Consider the following 24,211-nt stretch of genomic DNA (forward strand, 5'->3'; position numbering starts at 1 on the left):
TTAAAGAGTTGGAACTTTCAGCCAGCCCCACCCCCTGACCTCTGGGAAGGGGAGAAGGGCTGGGGATTGAGTTAATCACCAATGGCCAAGGATTTAATCAACCATGCCCATGGAATGAAAACTCCATAAGATCCCCTAAACAACAGGATTGAGAGAGCTTCCAGGTTGGTAAGTACGTTGAGGTGCTGGGAGGGTGGCGCACCCAGAGAGGGCATGGAAGCTCTGCACCACTAACCTCCTGTACCCTCCCTATCCTACGCAGCTCTCCCATTTGGCCATTCCGGAGTTGCATTCTTTATAATAAACTGGTAATAACTGAACTGTTTTCCTGAGTTCTGTGAGCCATTCTAGCAAATTATGAAACCTGGGGGAGAGGGGGTCATGGGAACCCCGATTTGTAACCAAGTTGGACAGAAGTGTGGGTAACCTGGGGACCCAATAATTGTGACTGGCCTCTGAAGTGAGGACAGTCTTGTGGAACCGAGTCCTTAAACCTGTGGGGTCTGATGCTCACTCCAAGCAGTTAGTGGCAGAATAGGATTGAACTGTAGGACACTCAGTTGGTGTCTGAAGAGTTGGAGAATTGGTTGGTGTAAGGAAAAAAATCTCACATATTTGGTGTCAGAAGTGTTGTGAGTAAAAATAGCTTGGGCAATATCCACATTTTCACTTGGGGCTTGAATGAATCTGCATATTTGAAAATAAAGCTTGTTATTCTTTATGTGAGCATTTCTTTCTTAAAATTTGAGCCAGCAGACATACTTTGACAGATAAAATGAGTAATGGACTTGGTAGTATTTTTGAAATTGCTAGGTAAGCGCTAGTCCTTCAAAGGCCTCTGACAATTGCCTCTGACCTGCATAATACCCTGTGGTATGTTGAATATTTGTGAGAGATGAAGTAATATGGTTGAACTCAACAGATACTGATTTATGCCTCTTCTACGTACTAAAGCTATGCAATCATTATAGATTATTAATACATTAAGAACATATATTAAGTTTTCTGTTTCATTGTCATAATGAAGCAATTACTAGAATAGCATAAGACAAGATATATAATGAAATGCTAAAATATTTGATCAACAAGTGCTATGAGATCCATTAAATCCAGCATGATTTTAAGGTGGAGTTCCTTTTAGGAAATCACTATGGAGCAACTACAATTAGGGACTGATCTTAAAGGACCGATTGTATTTGATTAGGCTAAAAAAAGGTAAATAACAATACAGCTTAAAGACAATGTAATATTCTCGTTTTATTTTTTTCCTTTAGAATGTGAAGTAATTTTTCATATATTTGTTGATAAAAAAATTAACATACTCACCAAGCCTACTAAGAAAAAGAGGTACAGTCATGCATCACTTAACAACGGGGATATGTTCTTAGAAATGCGCCATTAAGCTATCTCGTCACTGTGCGAACATCATAGACTATACTTACACAAATCTAGATGGTATAACCTACTACACACCTAGGCCACTTGGTACTAATCTTACGGGACCACCATCATATATGTGGTCCATCGTTGCCCAAAACATTGTTATGCAACACATGACTATAATAAGAAAAGAAACTATTCAAATCTCATGAAATTAGTATCTCTGCAGGTTGCATGATTATTCAAGTCACTTTTACAAGGTATTTTTACATACTGGTTAATAAATTAGACAATGTAAAAAAACATATTTTACTAAGTGTCCTATAGGAAATAAAATCACCACTGGCGATGTAAAAGTGGATCACTCAAGCTTTCCCATGGCAGTACAAACACAAAATGTTTAAATACAGCTTACCTAAAACTCCGATAGGGAGTGATTATTTCAAAAGACTGTTTCACAGTTCGATCCACTTGCTTTACATTTGCTACATTCATAGGAATTATAGTAATACCAAGTCCACTCTTAAAATCCTAGTTTGGAGAAAAACAAAAAATTATAAAGAAACAAAAATATGGATTTTGAAAGTACAATGATATTCTCTAAAATCCAATAAATCCTCCTAAATTTTACTACACATATGTATACGGAAATAAACAATTCATTAAAAAATGGATTGAGAGTGGTTTTCTTACTTTAGGTAGTCACTTCCAACATACGATAACATGGTGCCATTCCAAGTTTGACAGTCAGGCTATTGATAAAGTCTGGATTTCTTTCACATGCAACATAAATTGACTAGGACACAGATATTGAACGACACATGACTTGTTGTTAAAAGTTAGGCACTTTTTCATCTTTATCCAGTCACTGAGGAAACTAACAGTTAACTAACTCTTACGATGTGCTCAGCAGTCTTCTACGTGGGGAAGCCAAAGACATTGTGAGGTTGGTGTAATTACTATTTATATCACAAGAAGGGGAAACCGAGGCTCAGAGATAAACTTACATGGAAAGTGCAGCTGGTTGTACGTGGTAGAAAGAACTAGAACCGAAGCCATCTAATTGCTCTTTGTTTCACTATATGGTGTTACCTCTGCTTGGTCACATTATTTTTCTCCTCATTTACTCTCAAACAAAAGCCTTACGTGTTTTACAATTTTATCTCATTTCCAATATTTTATTACTTTCTCCTTCCTTCAATTGGATTCTTAAAAAGCTCCTTTAATGCTCTTTTGGTATGAAAACTGCCATTTGTTCAACCCCTACAGCCACTATGTTCAACTGTCTCACCAAAATTAGAAATTGTTCAGAAGGCTACAGAGTCTGCATTCTAAAAGCATTAAAGGTTGCAATAGATGGTCAGAAGGGTTTTGGAATCTGATTTATCAAACAAATCATCTCAATACTTAAAAAAAATATAATTAATCTGTCCCTCAAAAAATGAATTATCTATGTGAACAGATGCAGATTAAACGTGCTCTGAATTCCTAAATTAAATTATGACTGGAAAAAGTAGCCATATAAAGACACACTACAAAAAAATATTGGTCCATATTCAATAAGGATACTTCAAGCAGAGACTGGAAAGGAAACAATTCCCAGGCCTTCTTCGCTTTCTCTCTCGTGTTACATAAGCTAAAGGTAAAAGTACTATTTTCCTATCTACGGTAAAAGTACTATTTTCCTATCTACCTTGCAGACAGAAGGGGCCATATGTCATAGTTTTGGTCAATAAAATATAAATAATTCCTGGCTTCTGGGAGGAAAGGGGGAAGAGAAAAGCTTTGGAAAAAGAAAGACTGTCACCCCTTGCCTTTCCATCTTTCTGAGAAATAACATCTAGAAGCACAGAAGCCATTTTAGAATGTTAGAATCTTTGAGAAGAAAAGCCTGAGGACAAATTCTTGTACTCTCAGGATGCCAGAGTGAGAAAAAAATAGGAAGCATCTTGTTCCCTGGTGGCATCAGCTCTCTACTGCCTACACCGAGGGATGTGTTAAAATAAATAAATCCCTATCTACTAAAGCTACCCTTCAGGTTGTCATCTGACACAAATGTATTCCTGACTGATAAGTGAAATAAAATAATGTTATAACAAATATTCCTCCACTTGTAAAGGTATCCAGAGTTTCCATCCACAAATTGCAGAAAAGCTTGTCTTCCTTTTTTATTAAATGTACAAGTTTTTAGTTAGAATGAGGAAATGACTCATTTACAAAACAAGTCATCAATTGAGTATTATTTTTTTCTGATGAAAGAACAAATGACTTGTTTTGTTAGGAGAAACAAGCCAGAAACTGAGAGTCAGTAATTTAAAAGAAAAGATGCAGAGACATGTTAAGTGTTGTAAAACAATTAGAAGAATGTGATACTCCTCCACTTTGCATAGTAAGCCCACTTAACAAAAAATAGTACTTAATAGATCTATATGAGGAGGGGAATCCAACTTTTCCAATCTGCCCATTTTAATCAGTTTCAGCATACTGGTACAGTGTTATACTTATTCAGCTTAAAAAACAAATTTTCGATTATCCATACCAATGCTCCTGCTGGACAATGCAACTGTTAGAGAAACCCCCAACGTATGTGATTGGAAACTGAAGCTTTCTTTTATAAATGAGGAAATAAGGTAGGGGTAGCAAGTTAAGATATTTTTAAAACAGCTTTCTGATGGCCCAGCTTGATACAGGAATAACTCCAGAATAAAATAGTTAGACTGCATGTCCTTAAAAAATTCTCCATAATTAAGCTTTTGACAAGAGCTGGGTATCAGACCACTCTCGGTTACATTCTCTGATGCGGGCCTAGCCTGCAGATACTGTGTGTTACTAAAGGCAGAGATACATACTCAGACCACCAGACTGGCAGATGGTAAGACTGACAACGTTTTATGGAAACTGATGAGCCTCATCAAGGCTCCAGACTAAATAGACGGCCCCTCATTCTTACAAGCAAGTCATGAAATGTCTACCTGGAAAGCTGCAATTTCTGTTAAAAACAAAATAAGTGAGGGTCGGCTCAAGGCCCCAAATGTTTCCCAAGCCAGGCAAAGATGATTCTTTAGCTGGAAAAAAAACTGTAACCCATTTATCAGCTGCTTGCCATGGCCATATGGTTTTGAGTAATTAAAGTATCCACTGAACTCACCGGCACAAGTGGACTGTAAAACGTACAGCAGAGTGACAAAATAAATGTCAGTGCTCTCGAGAGCCATAAAATATGAAACAACTGCGTTTCTCATCAGCAATATTTGTGAGAACATTAAGCAATCTTTTCAGACAGTATTTAGAACACATTTAGAATATATCTCATTCCTCGATCCTTATCAAAATTACCTGCGTTGATCTCTCTCTCCCACCCTGAGATTCTGATTCCATGCATCAAAGCAGAGCCTAGGAATCTTCAGTTAAAAAACAAAACTACAACCCTGTGATTTTCATATGTAGCCAACATTGAGAAACACTGAATTAGACAGCAGAACCAGTTGTAGGATCTAGACTGGGTCCAGCAATATGAGTCAGCAATATTTAAATATCAGGATATAAACACTTCCCTCTCTGCCTTCTCTAGAGCAAAAAAAAAGCTTGCAAGAGGACTATACAAAAACCATTTGAAATCATTAAGGTCAAAAATAGGCTGGCAGAACACAGTGACACATTGGATTGTCAAGATCCTGCTTGTCTTGGGTGCCAACCCTTGTGCTAATGTCCGGAGGCTTCAAAAGCATCAGTCTTTATTAAGCGTATACAGTACACTCCATAATTGGTTTATTATCCATTTGTGTAATGCTCTGAAGCTTACAAACAGCAATGAGATCTCACTTGATTTTCTCAATATTTCTGTGAAGAAGGCAGAACAGATACAGACATTTTCAAAATGGGAAAATCTGTCCTGGCAAAATCGTATTTATTAAGTACCGAGTGGGTGCTAGAAATTGTGCTAAGGCCCAGGTCTGTACAAAAGCATAACACTCGGCACCCGCCTTGGGGAAGCTTTAGCCTAAGGAAGGAATGAGAGAAAATTGTAGTAAGTGCAATGAAAGAAAAATGCATGGCTGTAGGGTAAGCACTGAATCCAGCCCAGAAGAGAGACAACTATGTTCATATGAAGCTTTCCAAAGGAGGTGACACTTGACTGGACAAACAACAAAACCCAGACCAGCTTGATCAAGCACACCTCTCTTGCTCCAGTTCACTCGTTTGCAAAATGTGATAACAGTCGTACCTATGGCATCAGTGTAGGAGGATTAAGTTACTACCTTAAAAATGCTTAGACAAATGCCTGGCATGTAGTAAGTGCTCCATAGTCCTAGTCAGCGATTGTTATAATTATTGTTATTTTCTATCTCTTGAATTGGAAGCCAACAGAACATATTACCTGTTAAAAAGTTAATTACAAGAAAAAATATTTTAAAATAACTAGCAGGCATACACAAATTTTAAAAAATGGAATGGAATGTGAATGTTAAACTTTCAAGAGAATTAAAATAAATGACCCATTTACTACAATCCGATTGTCAGCACTATTCTCATTTTGAAAAACAGCACAAGTCAGGAACAAGCCAAATTTTCAACCTTTAAAACGCTATAACTTGGATTGAAACAAACAATGGCATAAAAATTCAATAGGTAGATTATTACAGAAAGTATAAAGCTAAAAACAGATTCTGGACAAACAAAATATTTTACATTTAGTTTGCTGTCATAGAATGTAGAATCTCAAAAAGCATAAATCCCACCACTAGTACTACGTAACAATGGCCGTGCTTGGCAGAGTAGATCAGGACACTGCAAAGGTGGTAATGACCAAGTGGGCATGGGGAGTCAGACACAGGAGAATCTTGGCTGAGCCATTTACTGGCAGGTTATTTAGTTTATCTAGACCTCAATTCCTTCATTTATGAAAAGCCAGTAATATCTACCTTATATACTATTATAAAAATTGAATGAAGAAGTATAAATTGAGGGTCTAATAAATCCAGACAATCCTTTCAGCTGAGGGTTCTAAACACAGAATTTGTCTTCAATAAAAATATTTCCATTTTATTTATAACGACTGAAAGTATTCACACCAGTGATTCCATACTGAACATTCAGATTAGAATTTACCAAGATACTGAAATAGGTTATTTGTACAAATTTATAGCAACAGAATCTGGTTAAAACTACATAGTGAAAGAACAAAATAAAAGTTTGAGTCCTAAACAGAAAAATTAAAGAAGGGTTTGTTAACCCCAAATTTGCTGAAATCTCAACCTATTTTTGGAAATACTGGATGCCAGGTTTCCATGCCAAGAATTTAAGAACTCGGTGCTTAAACTTCTGTTGAAAACAGATGTGGCATTGTATGACATTGGCACCAGATTTCCGGGGAAACACCAGATGCAGAGTTTGGCCAGATACAGAACCCAGAGAATCTGAGGCCACCGCCTACATCCTGCTGCTTCTTTCTCTGCCACACAACCCATAGCCCTATGAGGTCTATTTAAATTCTATTTGAGTTTCACTCCCATGCCAGACACCAGGGAACATTATGTTGGGGGAATGAGTCTCTTGTTATATCCTGATTTGAGAATGTTTAATCAAGTGAATTTTATGTAGTTATAAACTCAATGCCACAATTATCATTAAATGGATACACAAACCCACCAAGTAAGACATCTGGTTGTAATGCATTCACTAATACTAACATGATATTCAAAAACTCATCAGGAAAAGATGGGAGACTGCCTGTCAGGACAACATAACAAATGGAAACCAAAGCCAATTGTGTTTGCCTCACATCCATTTGTAGAAATTCTGTTCGACTAGCAATACCATATATGTAACAGTATATATACTTCAGTGTACGTTTATATTTTATTATCTCATTTAACATTTTTAAAATATCAGCTTATAGTCAGAAAGAGAAAGACAAATACCATATGATTTCACTCACATGTGTAAGATAAACAAACAAACACACAGACACAGAAGAGTTTGGTGGTTACCAGAGGGGACAGGGAAGCAGGGAGGATGAAAGAGGTAAGGGGGGAACATTTGTATGGTGATGGATGGCAACTAGACCTTTGGTGGTGAACGCAATGTAGTCTATACAAGAGTTGAAATATAATGATGTACACCTGAAATTTATATAATGTTATAAACCAACGTGACCTCAATAAAGAAAAAATACCGGGGGGCCGGCCCGGTGGCGTAGCGGTTAAGTGCACATGCTCTGCTGTGGCAGCCAGAGGGTGCGGATCCCAGGCACACACTGACAGACCACTTGTCAAGCCATGCTATGGCGGCGTCCCATATAAAGTAGAGGATGATGAGAACAGATGTTAGCCCAGGGCCAGTCTTCCTCAGCAAAAAGAGGAGGATTGGCGACAGATGTTAGCTCAGGGCTAATCTTCCTCACGAAAAAAAAAAAATACTGGCTTATATACTACATCTATATCTTTTTTTTTTTTTTTTTTTTGGTGAGGAAGATCAGCCCTGAGCTAACATTCATGCCATTCCTCCTCTTTTTGCTGAGGAAGACCAGCCCTGAGCTAACATCTATTGCCAATCCTCCTCCTTTTTTTTTCCCCTTTTTCTCCCGAAAACCCCAGTAGATAGTTGTATGTCATAGTTGCACATCCTTCTAGTTGCTGTACGTGGGACTCTGCCTCAGTATGGCTGTACAAGCAGTGCGTCGGTGCACGCCTGGGATCCAAACCCGGGCCGCCAGTAGCAGAGCTCGCACACTTAACCGCTAAGCCACGGGGCAGCCCCCCTACATCCATATCATTTTAAGATAAATAAATTTACAAAATAATTATTTTTCCAGAATACAGGAAATCTATAAGCCTTCAACTGATTAAAAAAAACTAATTACATAAACAAAGTTTCTATACAACAAAAATTAACTGAAAAATGAGAAGAAAGCAGTAGTTTAGAAAAAGTTGCAGAAAATACAACATGAAGAGTAATATCGTTATTATATGAAGAGCTTAAAGAAATTGTCAGAAAAGACAATAAAACCCCAATAGATAAATGAAGAAAGAAAATAAAAAGACAATTCGTAAAGAAAATAATTTTAAAAGAAAAATTCTTTAAAAGATAAGCTATCTAGTCAAGAAAACAGCTGTAAATGACCATTAATTCAACAATTTCATTCTACAAATGCTACTGAGTGTCAGCTACTTGCCTGGAGCTCCTGAGGACACAGCAGTGAATAAAGTAAAGATTCACACCATTAATTTGGGAACATAAAAATTAGAATATAACACTTTTGAGATTAAAATGAAACTGGTACCTATTCATGTAGCTAACAACATTTTAACTGTAAACAATTCTTTAGAAAAGGGTCATAGGAATTCTTGCCAAATAAACTAATCAAAAAGGAGGAAAAGGCTACATACAGAAGGCTATCAGAAATCTCATTTATTTATTCATCACTATGTGTTAGCCCCATCATAGCGTAACAAACATCTTTTGGGTTACCACTATATTCCTAGTGCCTAGAGCAGCACCAGAAATGAAAAAGTGCCCAATGAGCATTTGTAAAACGGATGAATAAATACAGAAACACGGTGAACTGTAGTCTGACCTATACAAACTCAATTACACAACTCATTTTATACAAAGTTGAAGCAACAATGTGGAAAAACTCTCATAATTACAATATTTTGCAGGCATATAAGACATAAGCAGAGACAAGAAACAGAAGAAAATGTGCAAAAATTAAACACCTGGAGAGGTTGTGACAGGGTGCTAAATATGTAAAGAGATGATATTTAATTTATGTGATAATAGCACCACAGTGTTTTGCAACTGCGTAATTAGGTAACGAATTTTACCGTCTATTTTTACTTTGCCATCTTCCTCTCTAACAAACGTTTTTACTATCTCTCATAATTATTTCCACTTCTTACAGCCTATCTAGAAAAAAACAAAACAAACCTACCATTTCCTAAGGCATTTCTCCTACTTAGCCAAGAGCTACTTCAAGTTTGAGTTCCTACACACTGCTAATGAATGAAAGAGAAAGAAAGATGAAAAAAGTGAATCTCTGAACGGAGCAGTTGGGAAAACAAAAAGTCTGTTAATTCTATAGAGTTTAGACCTGTCAGTGAACTGTTTGAGAATGTGCAGACTGGCATCCCCCTTGCTATCATTATGCCGCTTCTCTTAAAGAGAAGGAATGTCAAAAATGAGTAAAGGCAATAGTTGTAACAGTCTGTTCTAACGGCTATTTTAGCTTGGAAATTCCTTGATTCAGTAGAAGGGCAGATCCAGAAAAGGTGAAAGAACTACTGAAAATATATTTGTAGGGATGCTTGACACGGAATCTTCAGAACACCTACTGGAAACAGAGAAAAAGCTCTAGAAAAGATAAACAATAATCTACAAAATTAGAGTAAATTTCCAGACAGACATACACAGTTAAAGGAACTGATGGGAAATAATTTTAGTGAAAACATACCAATAGTTATAGTTTAAAACTATACACATTAGTAACAATTTCTCAAATTTTAAAAATTTATTGACAATATTAATGATTTTCTAAACTTTCCACTTAAATGTTTGTACATTTCAAAATGTTCAGTCAGGAAAAAGATACACTTCCAAATGAAAGTTAATCAAAAAAAGAGGCATAGCAACCCCAACTTGCGGGGAGAACTAAAGAAGTACTGATCTCATTAATGTTATTGATGGCTATTTTTGCACATTTTCCAACTCAGAAATATCTTGCTTACTTCACCTGGATGCTTATCATTTTTAAAGAAGAAAACACTCTTAGAGCAATATTTTACTGTGTGGGGTTTTTGGATCACCTGTCACTGAATCACCCGGGATGATGCTTTATCCAAATGCAGGTTCCAACACCCCATCCCCAGAAATTCTAAGTCAATGGGTCTGGAATGAGCCCACATGTGTGGAATTAAATAATGGCCTTAGAGATAGTAATCCATCTCTCTTCTTCATATGATGCCATTTAAGCCTAAAGAGATTAACTTAATTACCTGAGCCAATTAATAGCAGAACAAAAACGAAAACCTACAATTGCTACTGCCCAGTCCAATGCTTCTTTTGCTTAATGAGCTTCTGAGCTTCCTTTTTAGTAACTCTTCAGCATATGCTGTAATAGCTACCCTTCCACCTCTATCCACTGCCTGTTTACTCTCTCTGGAGTGATCTCCAAAGTAAAGCAGTAAAACTATATATAAACAAAGGCAAGAAAAATGAAAATAGTTCATATGTTAGGGTGGTGCAGGTGAATTTTATTTATTTTTTATTCCATTCATACTCTAAGTTATCTAGGCAATAAATTTGCTATTTTAAAAAATAATAATAATTAAGCTTTGATGCATGGAACTGAATTAGATCCAACACAAATGAAAACACAGAGGTTAAATCTAACACCTCTTACATTCTTAATAATGAGCAGATTTTTTCCATTATGTTTAAAAAAAAAACAAGATTACTTTGTGTGTTGTGTGTATAAAACTCTCAGAAGTTATATCAAACTATTTTATTTTTTTTAATGCTTTTCCTAAAATACTAGCTTAAAGCCCTCTGGATTCATGAGAAAGACTTCTTATACAGCACGTCACCCAAGTTCTTCACACAATCTGCTCAGCCCTGCGAGAAAACCAATGGGCAACTTTGCTCTGGAGAGAAAGGCATACACCAGGATGTAAAAATAGATGAAACAAATGGTATGCCTGGGTCCAAATGTGGAAGGCCTTCCTTAATTTATCCAGTCTTGAGCCAACTAATTCTTTAAGACTTGACTCAAGACCAAGTCCTTTAAGACCTAGCTCCATATATATGATGCAACTTTTTTTAAAAGAACATATACACAAACAATAGTAAGCACTTTTTAAGGACGTCTGTGTGTGTGTGTGTGTGTGTGTGTGTATGCATGTTAATGCATTGAAAAGGACTTGAAATATACATACATCAAAAATAGATTTACTTCTCCAAAGATGTGGAGGGGTGCAGCATTAACGCTTTAATTTTTAAGGAGAATGTATTCATTACTTGTGTACCTGGAAGTGTTTCTAATTCCCAGACTTCATTAGATGCCCTTTTTTGCACTTCTCTGTAACTCCTGCAGAAGTCTAAAAAAGCAGTGAGCTCACTATCTATCATAAATGCTGGTTTTGTCTTACTTTTCCTCCTGAAAGATAAGCCTTGTGTCCTCTTCAGTAAGCACATCATTTTTAGAGTGCCTGACATGGTATACAATGTTTGTTGAATGCACACTCTGAACCTCCTAGGCAACTAAGTTATTCAAGGAAAGAATCCTTAGGCTATTTCTAAAAGGTCACTAGTCAGAAATTTTCCTTTCAACACACACTTTAAAAAAGACAGTTTGGTATAGTGGCTAAGAAGCTAGGCTTAGAGTTATAAAGTTCTGCTTTTAAATTAAACTCTGCATGATGAACTGCAGATCAATCCTTAAACAAGTTACTCAATCGTCGTTTCCCTCATCTATAAAATATGGATGAGAATATCTTCCTCCTACATTTGTGGGGAAGATTAAAAGGGAATATTTATAAATTAATTAGCACAGTATCTGACACTCAACAAATGGTAGTCATCATTATTCTTTTTATCCTCAATTATTAATATTAAAACAATTGCATATAATTTTTTGCTAATCAAAAAGAGTTAATAAAATGTTAAAAACATCTACTTTACTTCTACAGAACAACAAACTCGAACAATCTAGCTAATATAAGCAATGAAACTAATAATTTGAAGTCCATCGGGTCTATGCAAGCAAAAAATGAATACCTCAATTAATTTGGCAGAGTAACTTCCATACTGATAAAGGGAAATTATGCATTTTTAACCTCCATTCCAATAAGAAAAGTTTTAATCATCTTACTTCAGACTAAAAATGTTCACATTCAGTTCCTACACATTATTAAGCTGTACATCACTATTCTTCTTGAGGAATATGCCAGCTATCCAAGTTATTAACATGCCAACAGTGCTCAACGATGCCTTCCACAGTTAATTGGCCAAGAAATCTTATCCAAAAAAAATGTAACGAATAAGTTCACAGTGAAGTTCAGAGGATGCTTTGGATAAAGATCTATAGTTAATTTTTTTGAAACCACTGTTTGTTTTGAGTTGATACCTCTTTTTTTATGAAAATAATCAGCATTTATATTTCACCTTATCATAACTAATTACAATATATCATAAAATGAGTTCATCTTAGATCAGCTATCCAAAGCACATCGCTTAATTCCACAAATAATTACTAAGCATCCAAGATATTCTAGGCTGAAAAATTAATGATTAATTCCCAAAAAGAGGTAAGGAAATAATTTTCTTATACATATTAAAAACCAGATACGTTAGAGAAAGGAAGTCTACAGAATCAAATGAAGTTAACAGAATTTGTTAAAACTTTATTTTAACATCAGTCTCCTCAAAACATTTAAATTCTCTATTGAGTCCTCTGATATTAAGCAAATTCAATATCACAGTATCTCTAATTTATATATGTGATATGTATATGTATGTATGTGCACATGTGTATGCATGTATGTATATCAATCACTTGCCTCTAGTAAATTATTTCCTCTGCAAGCAACATACCTGTTCAAAGAGATAAAAAACAGACCTGAACACCCCGGTAAACTCAAGAAAATATGTTACCTGTGCCTACTCTATAATTTTCTATCACAAAAACAGAAGAAACACAAAAGGTGCAGAACTGGGCCTATTTCATCAACAGCTGTAATGGTTAACTGGTTCTTAATTATTCTCTCACGTAGTTTTATAACGTTACTTCAGCTAAGGAATACTTTTCAAAAATTATTTTCAATGATTCTACTTCCTCAGTCCCTTAAAAAGGCAATGTCCAGTCTCAAATTTGATGTAGATTACTTTCCTGCTGCTGGTGCAACTGAGAAAATTCAACAAAACAACTCTGTTACATTTAGTACTCAAGGCAAAAGCAAGACTCTATATGTAAAAACACTAATAAGTTTAACGAACAAAACACAGTTGTTAATGTAATCAGGGAACCACAATTTGCAATTACTACAACATAGCTCACCTGTTCGTTTTTGCAAAGCCACACGCTGTTTCCACTTAACACAGTAAAAATTTTAGATTTATACCCTCTCAATTCAAGATAGCCACATTTCTCAGGTGGAACAACTGCTTGAGGCTGCGAGGAAAGGGGTTGCGATTTCAGTGCATTTAACAGTATGCTGATCCAGTCATTTCTCTCTTCTGAAAACAAAGACAGGAGAAAATACATACATCCATATTTATATGAGTTATACAGACATAGAAACATGAACAAAGGATCTACTCTCTCTGCCAACACATAATTCACAGATTCTTTCCCGCAACCACAATCTAAATGCTATTGCAGGCAGGGCCAAAGGTTCCATTCTGTAAGGGAAAAGAAATAGCACTTACTACTCAGTTGTCCTGTAACTATTACCATTGGCTTCACCTGGGAACTTATTAGAAATGCAAAATCTCAGTTTTCACTCCAGACCTGATGAATCAGAATCTTCATGCTTAAGAAGATCCCCAGGTGATTCGAATCCATGTTAATGGTTTTAGATTATTCATGAGATTGGATTTTCTCTTTTAATGTTAGAAAGTAATATTGTTACCAAACAGTTAACAGATTGTACCTGGCAATTCAGTTACTCAAATGCCCCAAAAATCGTACTTTCTAATAGTCACTTGGAACTTACTCTGCTTAAGAGTATGCTTGCCTAGATATTCACTCACCCATTCCATTCTCACCAGTCACTAACAACAGCATCTCCTCTGGTAAATTAAAACTTAGTTCTCTCCTTCGGCAAAAGTTAAGTGACCTTCAACTATGTACAACACACTGTGTTACAGGCATAGGAATTCGATCTAGTCCCCAAAGAGCAATCAAAGCTATAAGTCAAGTTAGATATGAACGCATAATGGAACACAGAATACTATAAATGTCATACAAATGGTATCAAAAAATATATGAGTCAATTCAATGGAGGTAAGTGATTTTCTGAAGGTCATACAGCAAGTTAGTATTAAAATTAGGAGAATCAAATGTTTTAACTCTCAGACACTTATTCTTGGCACTATGAAAAAAGGGGTATTTGTGCTAGGTCTTGAGAATGAGGAGCAATTCAAAAGACAAAACCGGGGTGTAGGCGAGGGAAGAGCAGAACTTTATAGCTCTAAGCAGAGGAAAACATACGAACAAAAGCAGAAAGAACCAACATCTGTTCAGGGACTTACTGACAGAGGAGCATATCCATAATTTTGAACTCACAAGGAAATAATGGGGAAATGGCTAGAGATTCTGGAGTGCTTATGTAAGGAATTTTGTCTTTATTATGGAGGCAAAGGAAAATCATTTCAGGATTCTTAGCAAGGAAGGGACATGATTAGGATGATGATACGTAGACCAAACTGGAAGTTTGGAGACCAGGAATAAGGCAAGAAAGACTTAAATTACAATGAAAATGGAAACAAAAGAACATACGAATAATCAAGACATTAAAGGGACTAAAAAATAGCTGAGGTTTTAAATATGTTTGCAGGTGTTCACAAAAAAATTAAATTACTCAGAATAAAAAGTAGCTTGGTATCATGAATTTAACAGACAAAGAAGGTAGAAGGTTCCATTTTATTAACAGAACCACCTCAGGTTTTCAGTGCCCTGGCATGAGCATCTAGGCAGACGGAGAGCAACATGTGAACGAAGGTATTCTCTACAAGAGGAGACTCACAGAAGTAGATAAAGGTTTAATGGAAAAAGAGAAGAAACGGACAAACCTTGAGGTACAACTGTATCTATGAGGCTGGAAAACGGACTAGCAAAAAACAACTGGAGAAGTGGTTATCAAGGCAAAAGGGAAAAAAACCAAACAGACTGAATTCCAGGTAGGAAAAATTTTCAAGAAGGAAGGAGAAGGAAAGAGTAAGTAGGACGCAAGCTTGAGGAATTAAATAGTCTCTCAGATCCTTCTAAGACAGGTTTGGCCAGAATAACTTCATTGCGGATTGAAATGTCTCCATTTTAGACTTGCTCGCACTCAAACATGAATCCAATGTTACCTCACAATATGAGTCTTAATTTTTAAATCATCTTCATTCTGGCTCACCTTCAAAACTACTAAAATCAGTTTCTTGTGTCTTTAATGACCAAGGCCAAAATATTTATTAGAAACTCATTCAAAAACACTTTATTGCAGGTGTCACATAATGCCCAGGTAACAGTGCTTGTTCCTATATATCAGGATGAAATATTTATTGAACCTCCCCAGCATCACTGTAAACTAAAAGACATGCAAATATTCAGGTAACTAAGTCAATGTCAACATACAGGAGCTGCTCTACATTTTACATCTACATAAACAGATCCAGACTGCACTATGATAATTCATTACATTTTCAGTAACAGCAACAGACTGTCCACCTAAGTTGGCTATGACTTGTGATCATTAGTTTCACACAAGATATTCCTGCCAAGTAAATGGTAGATGTTTTTTGTTTACATTAATCCATATAAATCACTGAGTTTGAAATATAGATCATAATTTAATGAAGTGGCCAAAGTGATTGTGGTTTTCCAGATTACTATTAGCATATATTTCAGTTTCTCAGGAAATAATTTGAAACTGGCAATTACATTAACTTAAGCATATTATGGCTGCATCTCAACAAATGGTTCCCTTACAGCCTAGAAGAATTATCTAGCTCCTGAGGGCCTCATTTACTAATAGGAAGTAAACAGTCATGAAGAAGAACAGGAATTAATAGGAACATTCAGTTTATTCTCAATTACCCAGGCCAATGGAGATAAACAGTGATACAGATAATTCAAACACAATAAAAGAGATTACAAGTGTCATTGGTACTTGGCTATGCAATATGTGCATCCTTGGACATGGGGAATATGCTTTGATAAGTCACAATATTCAAAAACAAATCATGATTTCCCCTTGGACAAAGCTAGGCACTATGCTAGCTTTTCTCCACTCTTCACACCAAGGTACTTTTATTCTTTCCAATAACAAATATTTATTGAGTTTCTGTCTTGATCTTAGCACTGTGCTAAGCATCATTCCTTCTGAGAACGTGCTTTGATCTAGAAATGGCTTTGCTCAAAGTAGAACACTCCAGGCTGGAAAAGGACAAAAAACGAGTAGGGGAAATAAAATTGCCACTTTCTTGGGATTATGCTAGAATGTAAATAAAAGGCAACAGCAATTCCCTCAAACCTCAAATTAGTTTTTGAGGCTTTCAGGAATGCCAACTTATAGCGTAAGAATCAAAAAAAGGAGGTTAAAAAATCAACGGGAGAGACAATATTCTCTGGACTACTGGATTTAGCAGTAGGCATACTCATGAATAACAAAGGATTAATTATACTAGGGATTACTATGCAAGGGCCATGTAAAGCATTAATAACAGAGTCTAACAAAGTTTAGACAGACCCTTAGCTTTGATACGATAATATAATCTAACTAAAAATCTCTCAACGTAACCCATGATCAATATTAGAGAAGAGATTATGACACACTAGGGTTGTTCTTGAAATTGGTAACCATTCATTCACACAAGTATTTACTGAGTGCCTACTGTGTTGCAAGACCTACTGTGAACGCCAGGAATGGAGCAGGGAACAAGACAGACCACGGCCTTACTCTCCTAGAGTTTACACTCTTCTCAAAGGAGGAGGCAATAAAATGTAGATATGTAATACATCACACAGCAACAAGTGCAATGGGACAAAATAAAGCACGAGATGAGGAGCATAAGAAGTTCTACTCTATATAGGGCAATAGAAAAAGCCTAGGAAGGCAGGCGACAGTTAAGCAAAAGCCTAAAGAAGTGGACGTGATGCAGCAAGTCAGGAGGATGGCTGGAGGAAGAGCATTCCAGGACAAAGACAGCAGCAGTGTCAAGGCCCCAAGGCAGCAGCAGGTTTGGCATGTTCAAGGAACAAGAGGCCCCTGAGTGAGTGAGGAGCACAGAAGGCGACAAGGACAGACAGACCAGGGCCAGATCATGAAGGGGCTCTCGGACATCACACATACTTTACTCTCAGTGAGTTGGAAAGACAACACAGCAGCTGAAGTGGACTGACATGACCTGACTTCCTGGTTGAATGAGCACTCTGGCAGCTGTACGGAAAATACGACTGTGGTCAATCAAGGGAGGTTATTACAAGAATCCAGATGGAAGTGGTAGCTTGTATTAGAGTGGTAGCAGTAGAGGTATTGAGAATTAGTCAGAATCCGGACATATTTCCAAAGTCAAATTGATAAGATTTGCTGATGGACTGGATGTGAGACAGGTGAGAGGAAAAGATTCAAGAATGACTCCACAGTGTGTGGCCTTATTACATTAGGATAGTCGATCAAAGTATACAACAGAGAACTTTCAATTCCCCTGGCTCTCCCTCCACAGAGCAAACATTCCATGCCTTGCTTCTAAAAACACTGAAGATTCCCAAACTGGTAAGTCTGCTTACCCAAAACAACTAGGGGAATTTATATGTTTTTTATCTCACGTGTTCTTTAAAAAAAAAAAAAAAAAAAAAAAGTTTCACAGTATCATAGCTGCCACCAGAGGGCTGTATGATGTTGTCTAGAAACAGAGTTGAGACTGACACATCTGCATGTCTCCCAGGGGTCTAGAATCGGCTAAGGTGGACAGGAACACGGGACCTGCCGATGAGAGCCAGTACTGAAAATGGCCCTGGAATGGGAATGCCCACTTAGAATTCTAACTATGAGAACTGCCCACTCGCAACATCACCTGCTTTTCGAAGTGACACATCTGCATGTGTGACCAGAGGTGCCAGGCGAATACAGACTGACTGGAGAGATCATTAGCTGTATGGCCCTCTGACTCATTCCAGTGGTTCTGCTTGAGCACAAAAGGAATCAGACTAAACTTCCTGTTTGAGGAAGAGTATTTTTTTTTTTTTAATTTATTTTTTACCCCAAAGCCCCAGTAGACAGTTGTATGTCATAGCTGCACATCCCTCCAGTTGATGTATGTGGGACGTGGCCTCAGCATGGCCGGAGAAGCGATGCATCGGTGCGCGCCCGGGATCCGAACCCAGGCCGCCAGCAGCGGAACGCGCGCACTTAACCGCTAAGCCACAGGGCCAGCCCAAGGAAGAGTATTTTTTAAGTGTTATTACTTCAACCTAATTCACTTTCAACTAAGAGCATAACAATATATCACTAGGAAACCTGGGGGAATTAAAGTCTTTGAAAATTTGTGGGGAAAAGATGCCTAATTGTAACCCTACCTTGGCAATGCCGGTGAGCAATGCAGCATGTTAGAAATAGGAACCCTGGTTTCACGGGAGATAAAGGGTAGCCACTGTATACAGGTCATTCCAAACGTTTTCACCAAAAAATGAAGAATGCATCTCTGCTAGGACGTCAAACCACTTCCCCTTTCTGTTCTAAACTTTGATCTCACTTCTTGATTAGACTGAAACAAAGTTTAACTTGGCTTCAAGTTCATTAAGTCAAATATTTCATAAGCCACTATAGTTGATTTCTCAGTTCCCACAAAAATAAAACATAATCGATGATTTGTATACATGGAAGGATGACAAAACATTTAATAAAATATATTTTGTATCTGTTGAAGGCTCCATACTAAATATATACATACACATATACCATTTACATATATATACATATACACATACATAACATACACATCTCTACATACACTTACCTTTAAAAATGCGAGTTGTTACTATGTAAAAATGCCTTTCAATGAAAATAACTGAGTAATTTCATGTAGATAGTCTGTTTTTACTAAAGCAGTATTTTCATACTTTCAAAAATTAAAGACCTAAGACTTTAATAATTTATACCAAAGTTAATGAATTTCTTATACTAAGTTTACATCACAAAGATGAACTATGTATCACAGAAGGATTTATTGGTCAATTGTAAACATGTAACTTTTAAACATGTGTGGGTTGATACATTCTACTCAAATAAAATATATCTTTTTAACTTCTAACTGCAGGAAGTAAATATGGCTAAACAGATTTTCACACAAGTTGGAAGCTTTGTTTAGTATGTCTATCTTAAAATGTGGGCTATGTGGCATATGTGAAATCCACTTTGAGAAGCCAAGGGGAAGGTGATAAAGAAACAAGAAGCAAGAGTCACCTTCGGAGCAATGGAAACCAAAGCAGAAGGAAAGATCATCATGATAGCCAGCAGAAAGGAGCAATGGCACGTGTTTTAAGAAATATCCAAAGAGAAAAACTGTGATTCCAAATATAAATCCCATATCGAGTATCACAGCTGTGCACAACTTTCTGAATTTCAGGCAATGAATCACAAAAAGTGGCGTCTCACATAGGTAATTCTATATAAAATGCTCTAGGGCAGGGGTTGCCAAACTTTTTCGGTAAAGGGCCACATAGTAAATATCTTAGGCTTTCTTGCAGTCTGCTGCAACTACTCAATGCTGCCACTGAGGCACAAAAGCAGCCATAAGACAATATGTAAATGAATGAGAGTGGCTGTGCTCTAACAAGTCTTTATTCACAAAAACAAGCAGTGGGTCAGATTTAGGCAACAGACCATGGTTTGCCAACTCCTGCTCTAGGCTATAGATCGCGACATTTTTTTTTTTTTATTTACCCATTTTATTCCCCAAAGCCCCAGTAGATAGTTGTCTGTCATAGCTGCACATCCTTCTAGCTGCTGTATGTGGGACGCGGCCTCAGCATGGCCGGAGAAGCGGTGCATCAGTGCGCGTCTGGGATCCGAACCCAGGCCGCCAGTAGCGGAGTGCACGCACTTAACCGCTAAGCCACGGGGCCGGCCCCCCTCAACACTTTTTTTAATAGCAAGCAAGAAACACTTTTTACATTACACACACGCAATATATACACAGGCATGTTTCACAATACAATATGTACACTTACCAGAAGAGATGCACTTTGATATTTCTTATTCTATTTTATTTTTGTTTGTTTTTGAGCAATTTTTTTGGTACCCTCAGAAACAACTAAGTTGATCTCACAAATGGATAGTGATTCTCAGTTTGAAAAAAGCTGCCCCACTACGAACAGCAGCTGGGACTTACTCATTTACTGATTATTCCACGCAATAACGGAAGTTTTCTACAAATACATAACATTTATTGAATGCTTTCTATGTGCCATGCACTAGCCTATGTTCTAGGAATCTAGCAGTTTAAAAAAGACAAATAACGTCCCATAATAGCTAATATTGTTATAGTTTATAAAAGGTGAATATTCCTATGTGTAAAATGGGATAATAATTGTAATACCTACATACTTCATAAGACTATTGTGAAAATGAAGCATTTAGTAGGTCGTCTGACACATATCAAGCATTCACTAAGTTTTCCATATCACCATTATTCAAATAATTAAGCACCAAGAAACACTTTTAGAAAATCAAGTTGAGTTATAATTTACACTAAAATAATGTAGGCTTTAAAATAGGTTAAAATTCTAATTCTTTGATTAATGAAGACGGCCTCACCTATCAGTCAAAGTACGAAACAGGGAGCTTTTAACCCCCTTGCATTCCCTACCCCAACCCTACAAAAAAGTCAGAAAAGATTTAAAGATTTAGACTACATCCACAGTTAAAACCTGCCATACATAAACTTCCATAAAACCAACCTTTTAATAGTTATAAAAATTATTCTTGCATATTAAATAACTATTTTTGCATTATCAAAACAATGGCTAAAAGGTGAGCCCCATAAAAGCAGAGATCTTTATCTACTTTTTTTCACTACCATACCCCCAGAATTAGAAGTCCTTCGCATTTAGTAGATTCTCACTAAGTATCTGTCACATGCAAAAACAGTGGACAAACGATTTGTCAACTTATTTTCAGCTTTCAAAAAATTAATATAAAATGTAAACTATTTAGGGGCCGGCCCCGTGGCTTAGTGGTTAAGTGCGCACGCTCCGCTACTGGCGGCCCGGGTTCAGATCCCGGGCGCGCACCGACGCACCGCTTCTCCGGCCATGCTGAGGCTGCATCCCACGTACAGCAACTAGAAGGATGTGCAACTATGACATACAACTATCTACTGGGGCTTTGGGGAAAAAAAGGAGGAGTGGCAATAGATGTTAGCTCAGAGCTGGTCTTCCTCAGCAAAAAGAGGAGGATTAGCATGCATGGATGTTAGCTCAGGGCTGATCTTCCTCACAAAATAAATAAATAAAATGTACACTATTTAAAAGTAATATATTTAAAGACTTCTTGACATTTCTAGCTTAACTGGTTTATTAATCTTCTGATTGGTCAGAAATTAATGTCTAAGTTTTATTTATAGGGATGAAGAAATCATCTTACCTTCTTTTTCAACTCTAAAAACAAAAATTCTTTGTGTTGTAACAACTTCAAATTTATTGTCTCCTTGTACTCGTACCGTAGATATAGCAGAAAGGGGAATTATTCCTTTTGAATACTTCTCCTGTATTGGTTAGAGAAAAAGATACATAAAAAAGATTAAAATGAAATTCTCTTGATCTTATCAAAAAATGGGACAATATTTACAAGTGCTTCTCTTTCACAATTTCAATCTAAATTTTTTAAATGACACACAAATAGTATATATCCTCATACACACTTAATATCCCAGAAGGAAAATATTAAATGCCCCTTTCAAGTGAGATGTCTTTTCAATTTTCTCTTCGTCTGGAATTAAAAGGCAGAAAAATCAAATGCAAGCAATTGTACTAGACCAGCAATATACAGTCCCAAACACAGCAGCCTGTGCTTTAACACAAGCTGGTCAAAATGATTTTACGGTGTTTGCAGGCATCTGCTGGCCATAACAGGTACTGTAACTGAACCATTTCAAAACTAGTGCTGTTACATATTGTCAACAACAAGAATAGACCTAAGAAACGAGACTGTTGGATTATATCAATGAACCATCTTACTCAATGCTCTGATGATGAAGATCTTAACCTCACAAGCACAGCACTTTATTTTTTATTCCTCAAAGACTAAAGAGTAAAAAAAGATGGATTTGGCTGTTTGCAATTGGCATATATATATTACAGTTTTGCTCAAGGTCATTCTTAAGACTCTTGATAACTTTCTCAGTCTTCATCTTCCTGGACCCTCCTAAACCACTGGCATAATGACCACCCCACAATTTCACCTATTTAGTAAGGGGGTAATATTTACTGGGTCCTGGGTTGGAAAGAAAATTCAAAAAGTATTTATACATTCAAGGAGCCTCAGAATGAAAAACCAGCTAATGTAAATGAGAGAAAAGTTTAAAACTGGGTACAAACCATGGGATATAAGAGTACAAAGATGGGAATTCTCAATTCTGCTTTAAAGAGGTCAGAAGTGTTTTCATAGACATGGTGACATTTGAGCCTGATTTTAAGAAACTTTAAGTTTAACCAAATAGATAAGTGGGTATGGAGGGGGCCATCCCAGCCAGAAAGACTGAATAACGGAGGTATAAAGTAGAGAAAACTCTAGAGGAGCCACAACGTAGAGTCAAAGGAGATGAGGCTGAAAACATACATCAAGGTCACATTATGGAAGGTCTTGCATATCAAAAGAGTTTGGGGCTGGCCCCGTAGCATAGTGGGTTAAGTTCAGCATGCTCCGCTTTGGCAGCCCGGGTTCGCAGGTCTGGATCCCGGGTGCGGCCCTACACCACTCGTCAGCCATGCTGTGGCGGCAACCACATACAAAATAGAGCAAGACCAGCACAGATGTTAGCTCAAGGGTAATCTTCCTCATCAAAAAAGAAAAAAAGTTTGGACACATCCTTATGGGGTTTCTTCTGCTCTTCCCTTCCACAGCATTATCCACAATGACCCTCAATTTGAGCAGGTCCCAAGTATCTGAAACAACTGTTGAAGAGGAGAATGTACTAAACCATTCCGTGCAGAGAACAAGTGCCAAGTTCATATCCCTCCCAGCGGTAAACTCCTGCCATACATAGCAGATAGGTAAGAGATGGTCGTTGTCAGCAACATGGCATTCTACTGGGAGGTTTATGTTCTGCTAGTTGAGGAGATATACTATACCATCATGGAATTCCCTCTTAGTTATCTGACAGTTTCTTCTCCTCTACTGCCTCTGCTCCAATCTCCCAACCCTGACTTTATGTGCCCATCAAAATCCTATCCATTCTTTAGTGCCATCTTAAACACCAAGGCCATGAAGGCTTTCCTACGTCCTCCCATGGAGTCAAAACTGAATACAATATTTGAACTGTGACTTAAGAAGACAAGTGGGAAATCTCACAGAAAACGGAGAGGGATATCAAGAAATAAGTAATTACAAAATAACTTTTTCTTATTTTTCATTTTTTTGTTTTATCTTCTCTTGCTAAGAAAGAAAAATCCCTTCTTACTATTTCAACTGCCAACTTTATGTGGAGAATTCTAAAATCTGTCCCTTCCTTCCTTCCTTCTCCATTTCAGTCAACTCTACTCCCATATTTCGAGTCATCCATAGTGCACATAACTGCACCATAAGCACCTCAAACTTTAAAACTGAATTATCTCCTGAAAACATACCCTCTCCCTCTACATCTGCCCATTAAAACATCACTCTTCTAGTCAATCAGTCTTAAATAGAATAGTCTTTCACTTGGGTTGATCTTCTGCACCCACATAACTTGGGACTCTCCCTACAGTTACAGTGTCAACTTGCTCCTGGCCACTCCCTGATTCTTTCTAGTCATATGAGCCTTCTTAAGGTTCCCTGAACATATGGTTCTGCTCAACCCAGTGCCTCTGCATACTGTTTGTTCTGCAGGGAACAGTTTTCCATACCCATTTCACATAGTTATTGCCTCT

General features: G+C 37.1%; 1 protein-coding gene across 7 annotated transcripts in view; it reads right to left on the bottom strand.

The window, feature by feature from the left end:
- Positions 1-24,211, bottom strand: part of ARAP2 (ArfGAP with RhoGAP domain, ankyrin repeat and PH domain 2) — a 187,085-nt gene that overhangs the window by 117,822 nt on the left and 45,052 nt on the right. For all 7 annotated transcript variants that reach the window (XM_058546854.1, XM_058546856.1, XM_058546857.1 and 4 more), the window contains exons 8-10: positions 21,729-21,849; positions 13,433-13,611; positions 1,796-1,911 (exon numbers count right to left, since the gene is read on the bottom strand). In XM_058546854.1, the coding sequence (XP_058402837.1) occupies positions 1,796-1,911; positions 13,433-13,611; positions 21,729-21,849 (416 nt within the window). The remainder of the gene's footprint in view (positions 1-1,795; positions 1,912-13,432; positions 13,612-21,728; positions 21,850-24,211) is intronic.

Source organism: Diceros bicornis, chromosome 8, assembly GCF_020826845.1.
Source record: "Diceros bicornis minor isolate mBicDic1 chromosome 8, mDicBic1.mat.cur, whole genome shotgun sequence".
Lineage (NCBI taxonomy): Eukaryota > Metazoa > Chordata > Mammalia > Perissodactyla > Rhinocerotidae > Diceros > Diceros bicornis.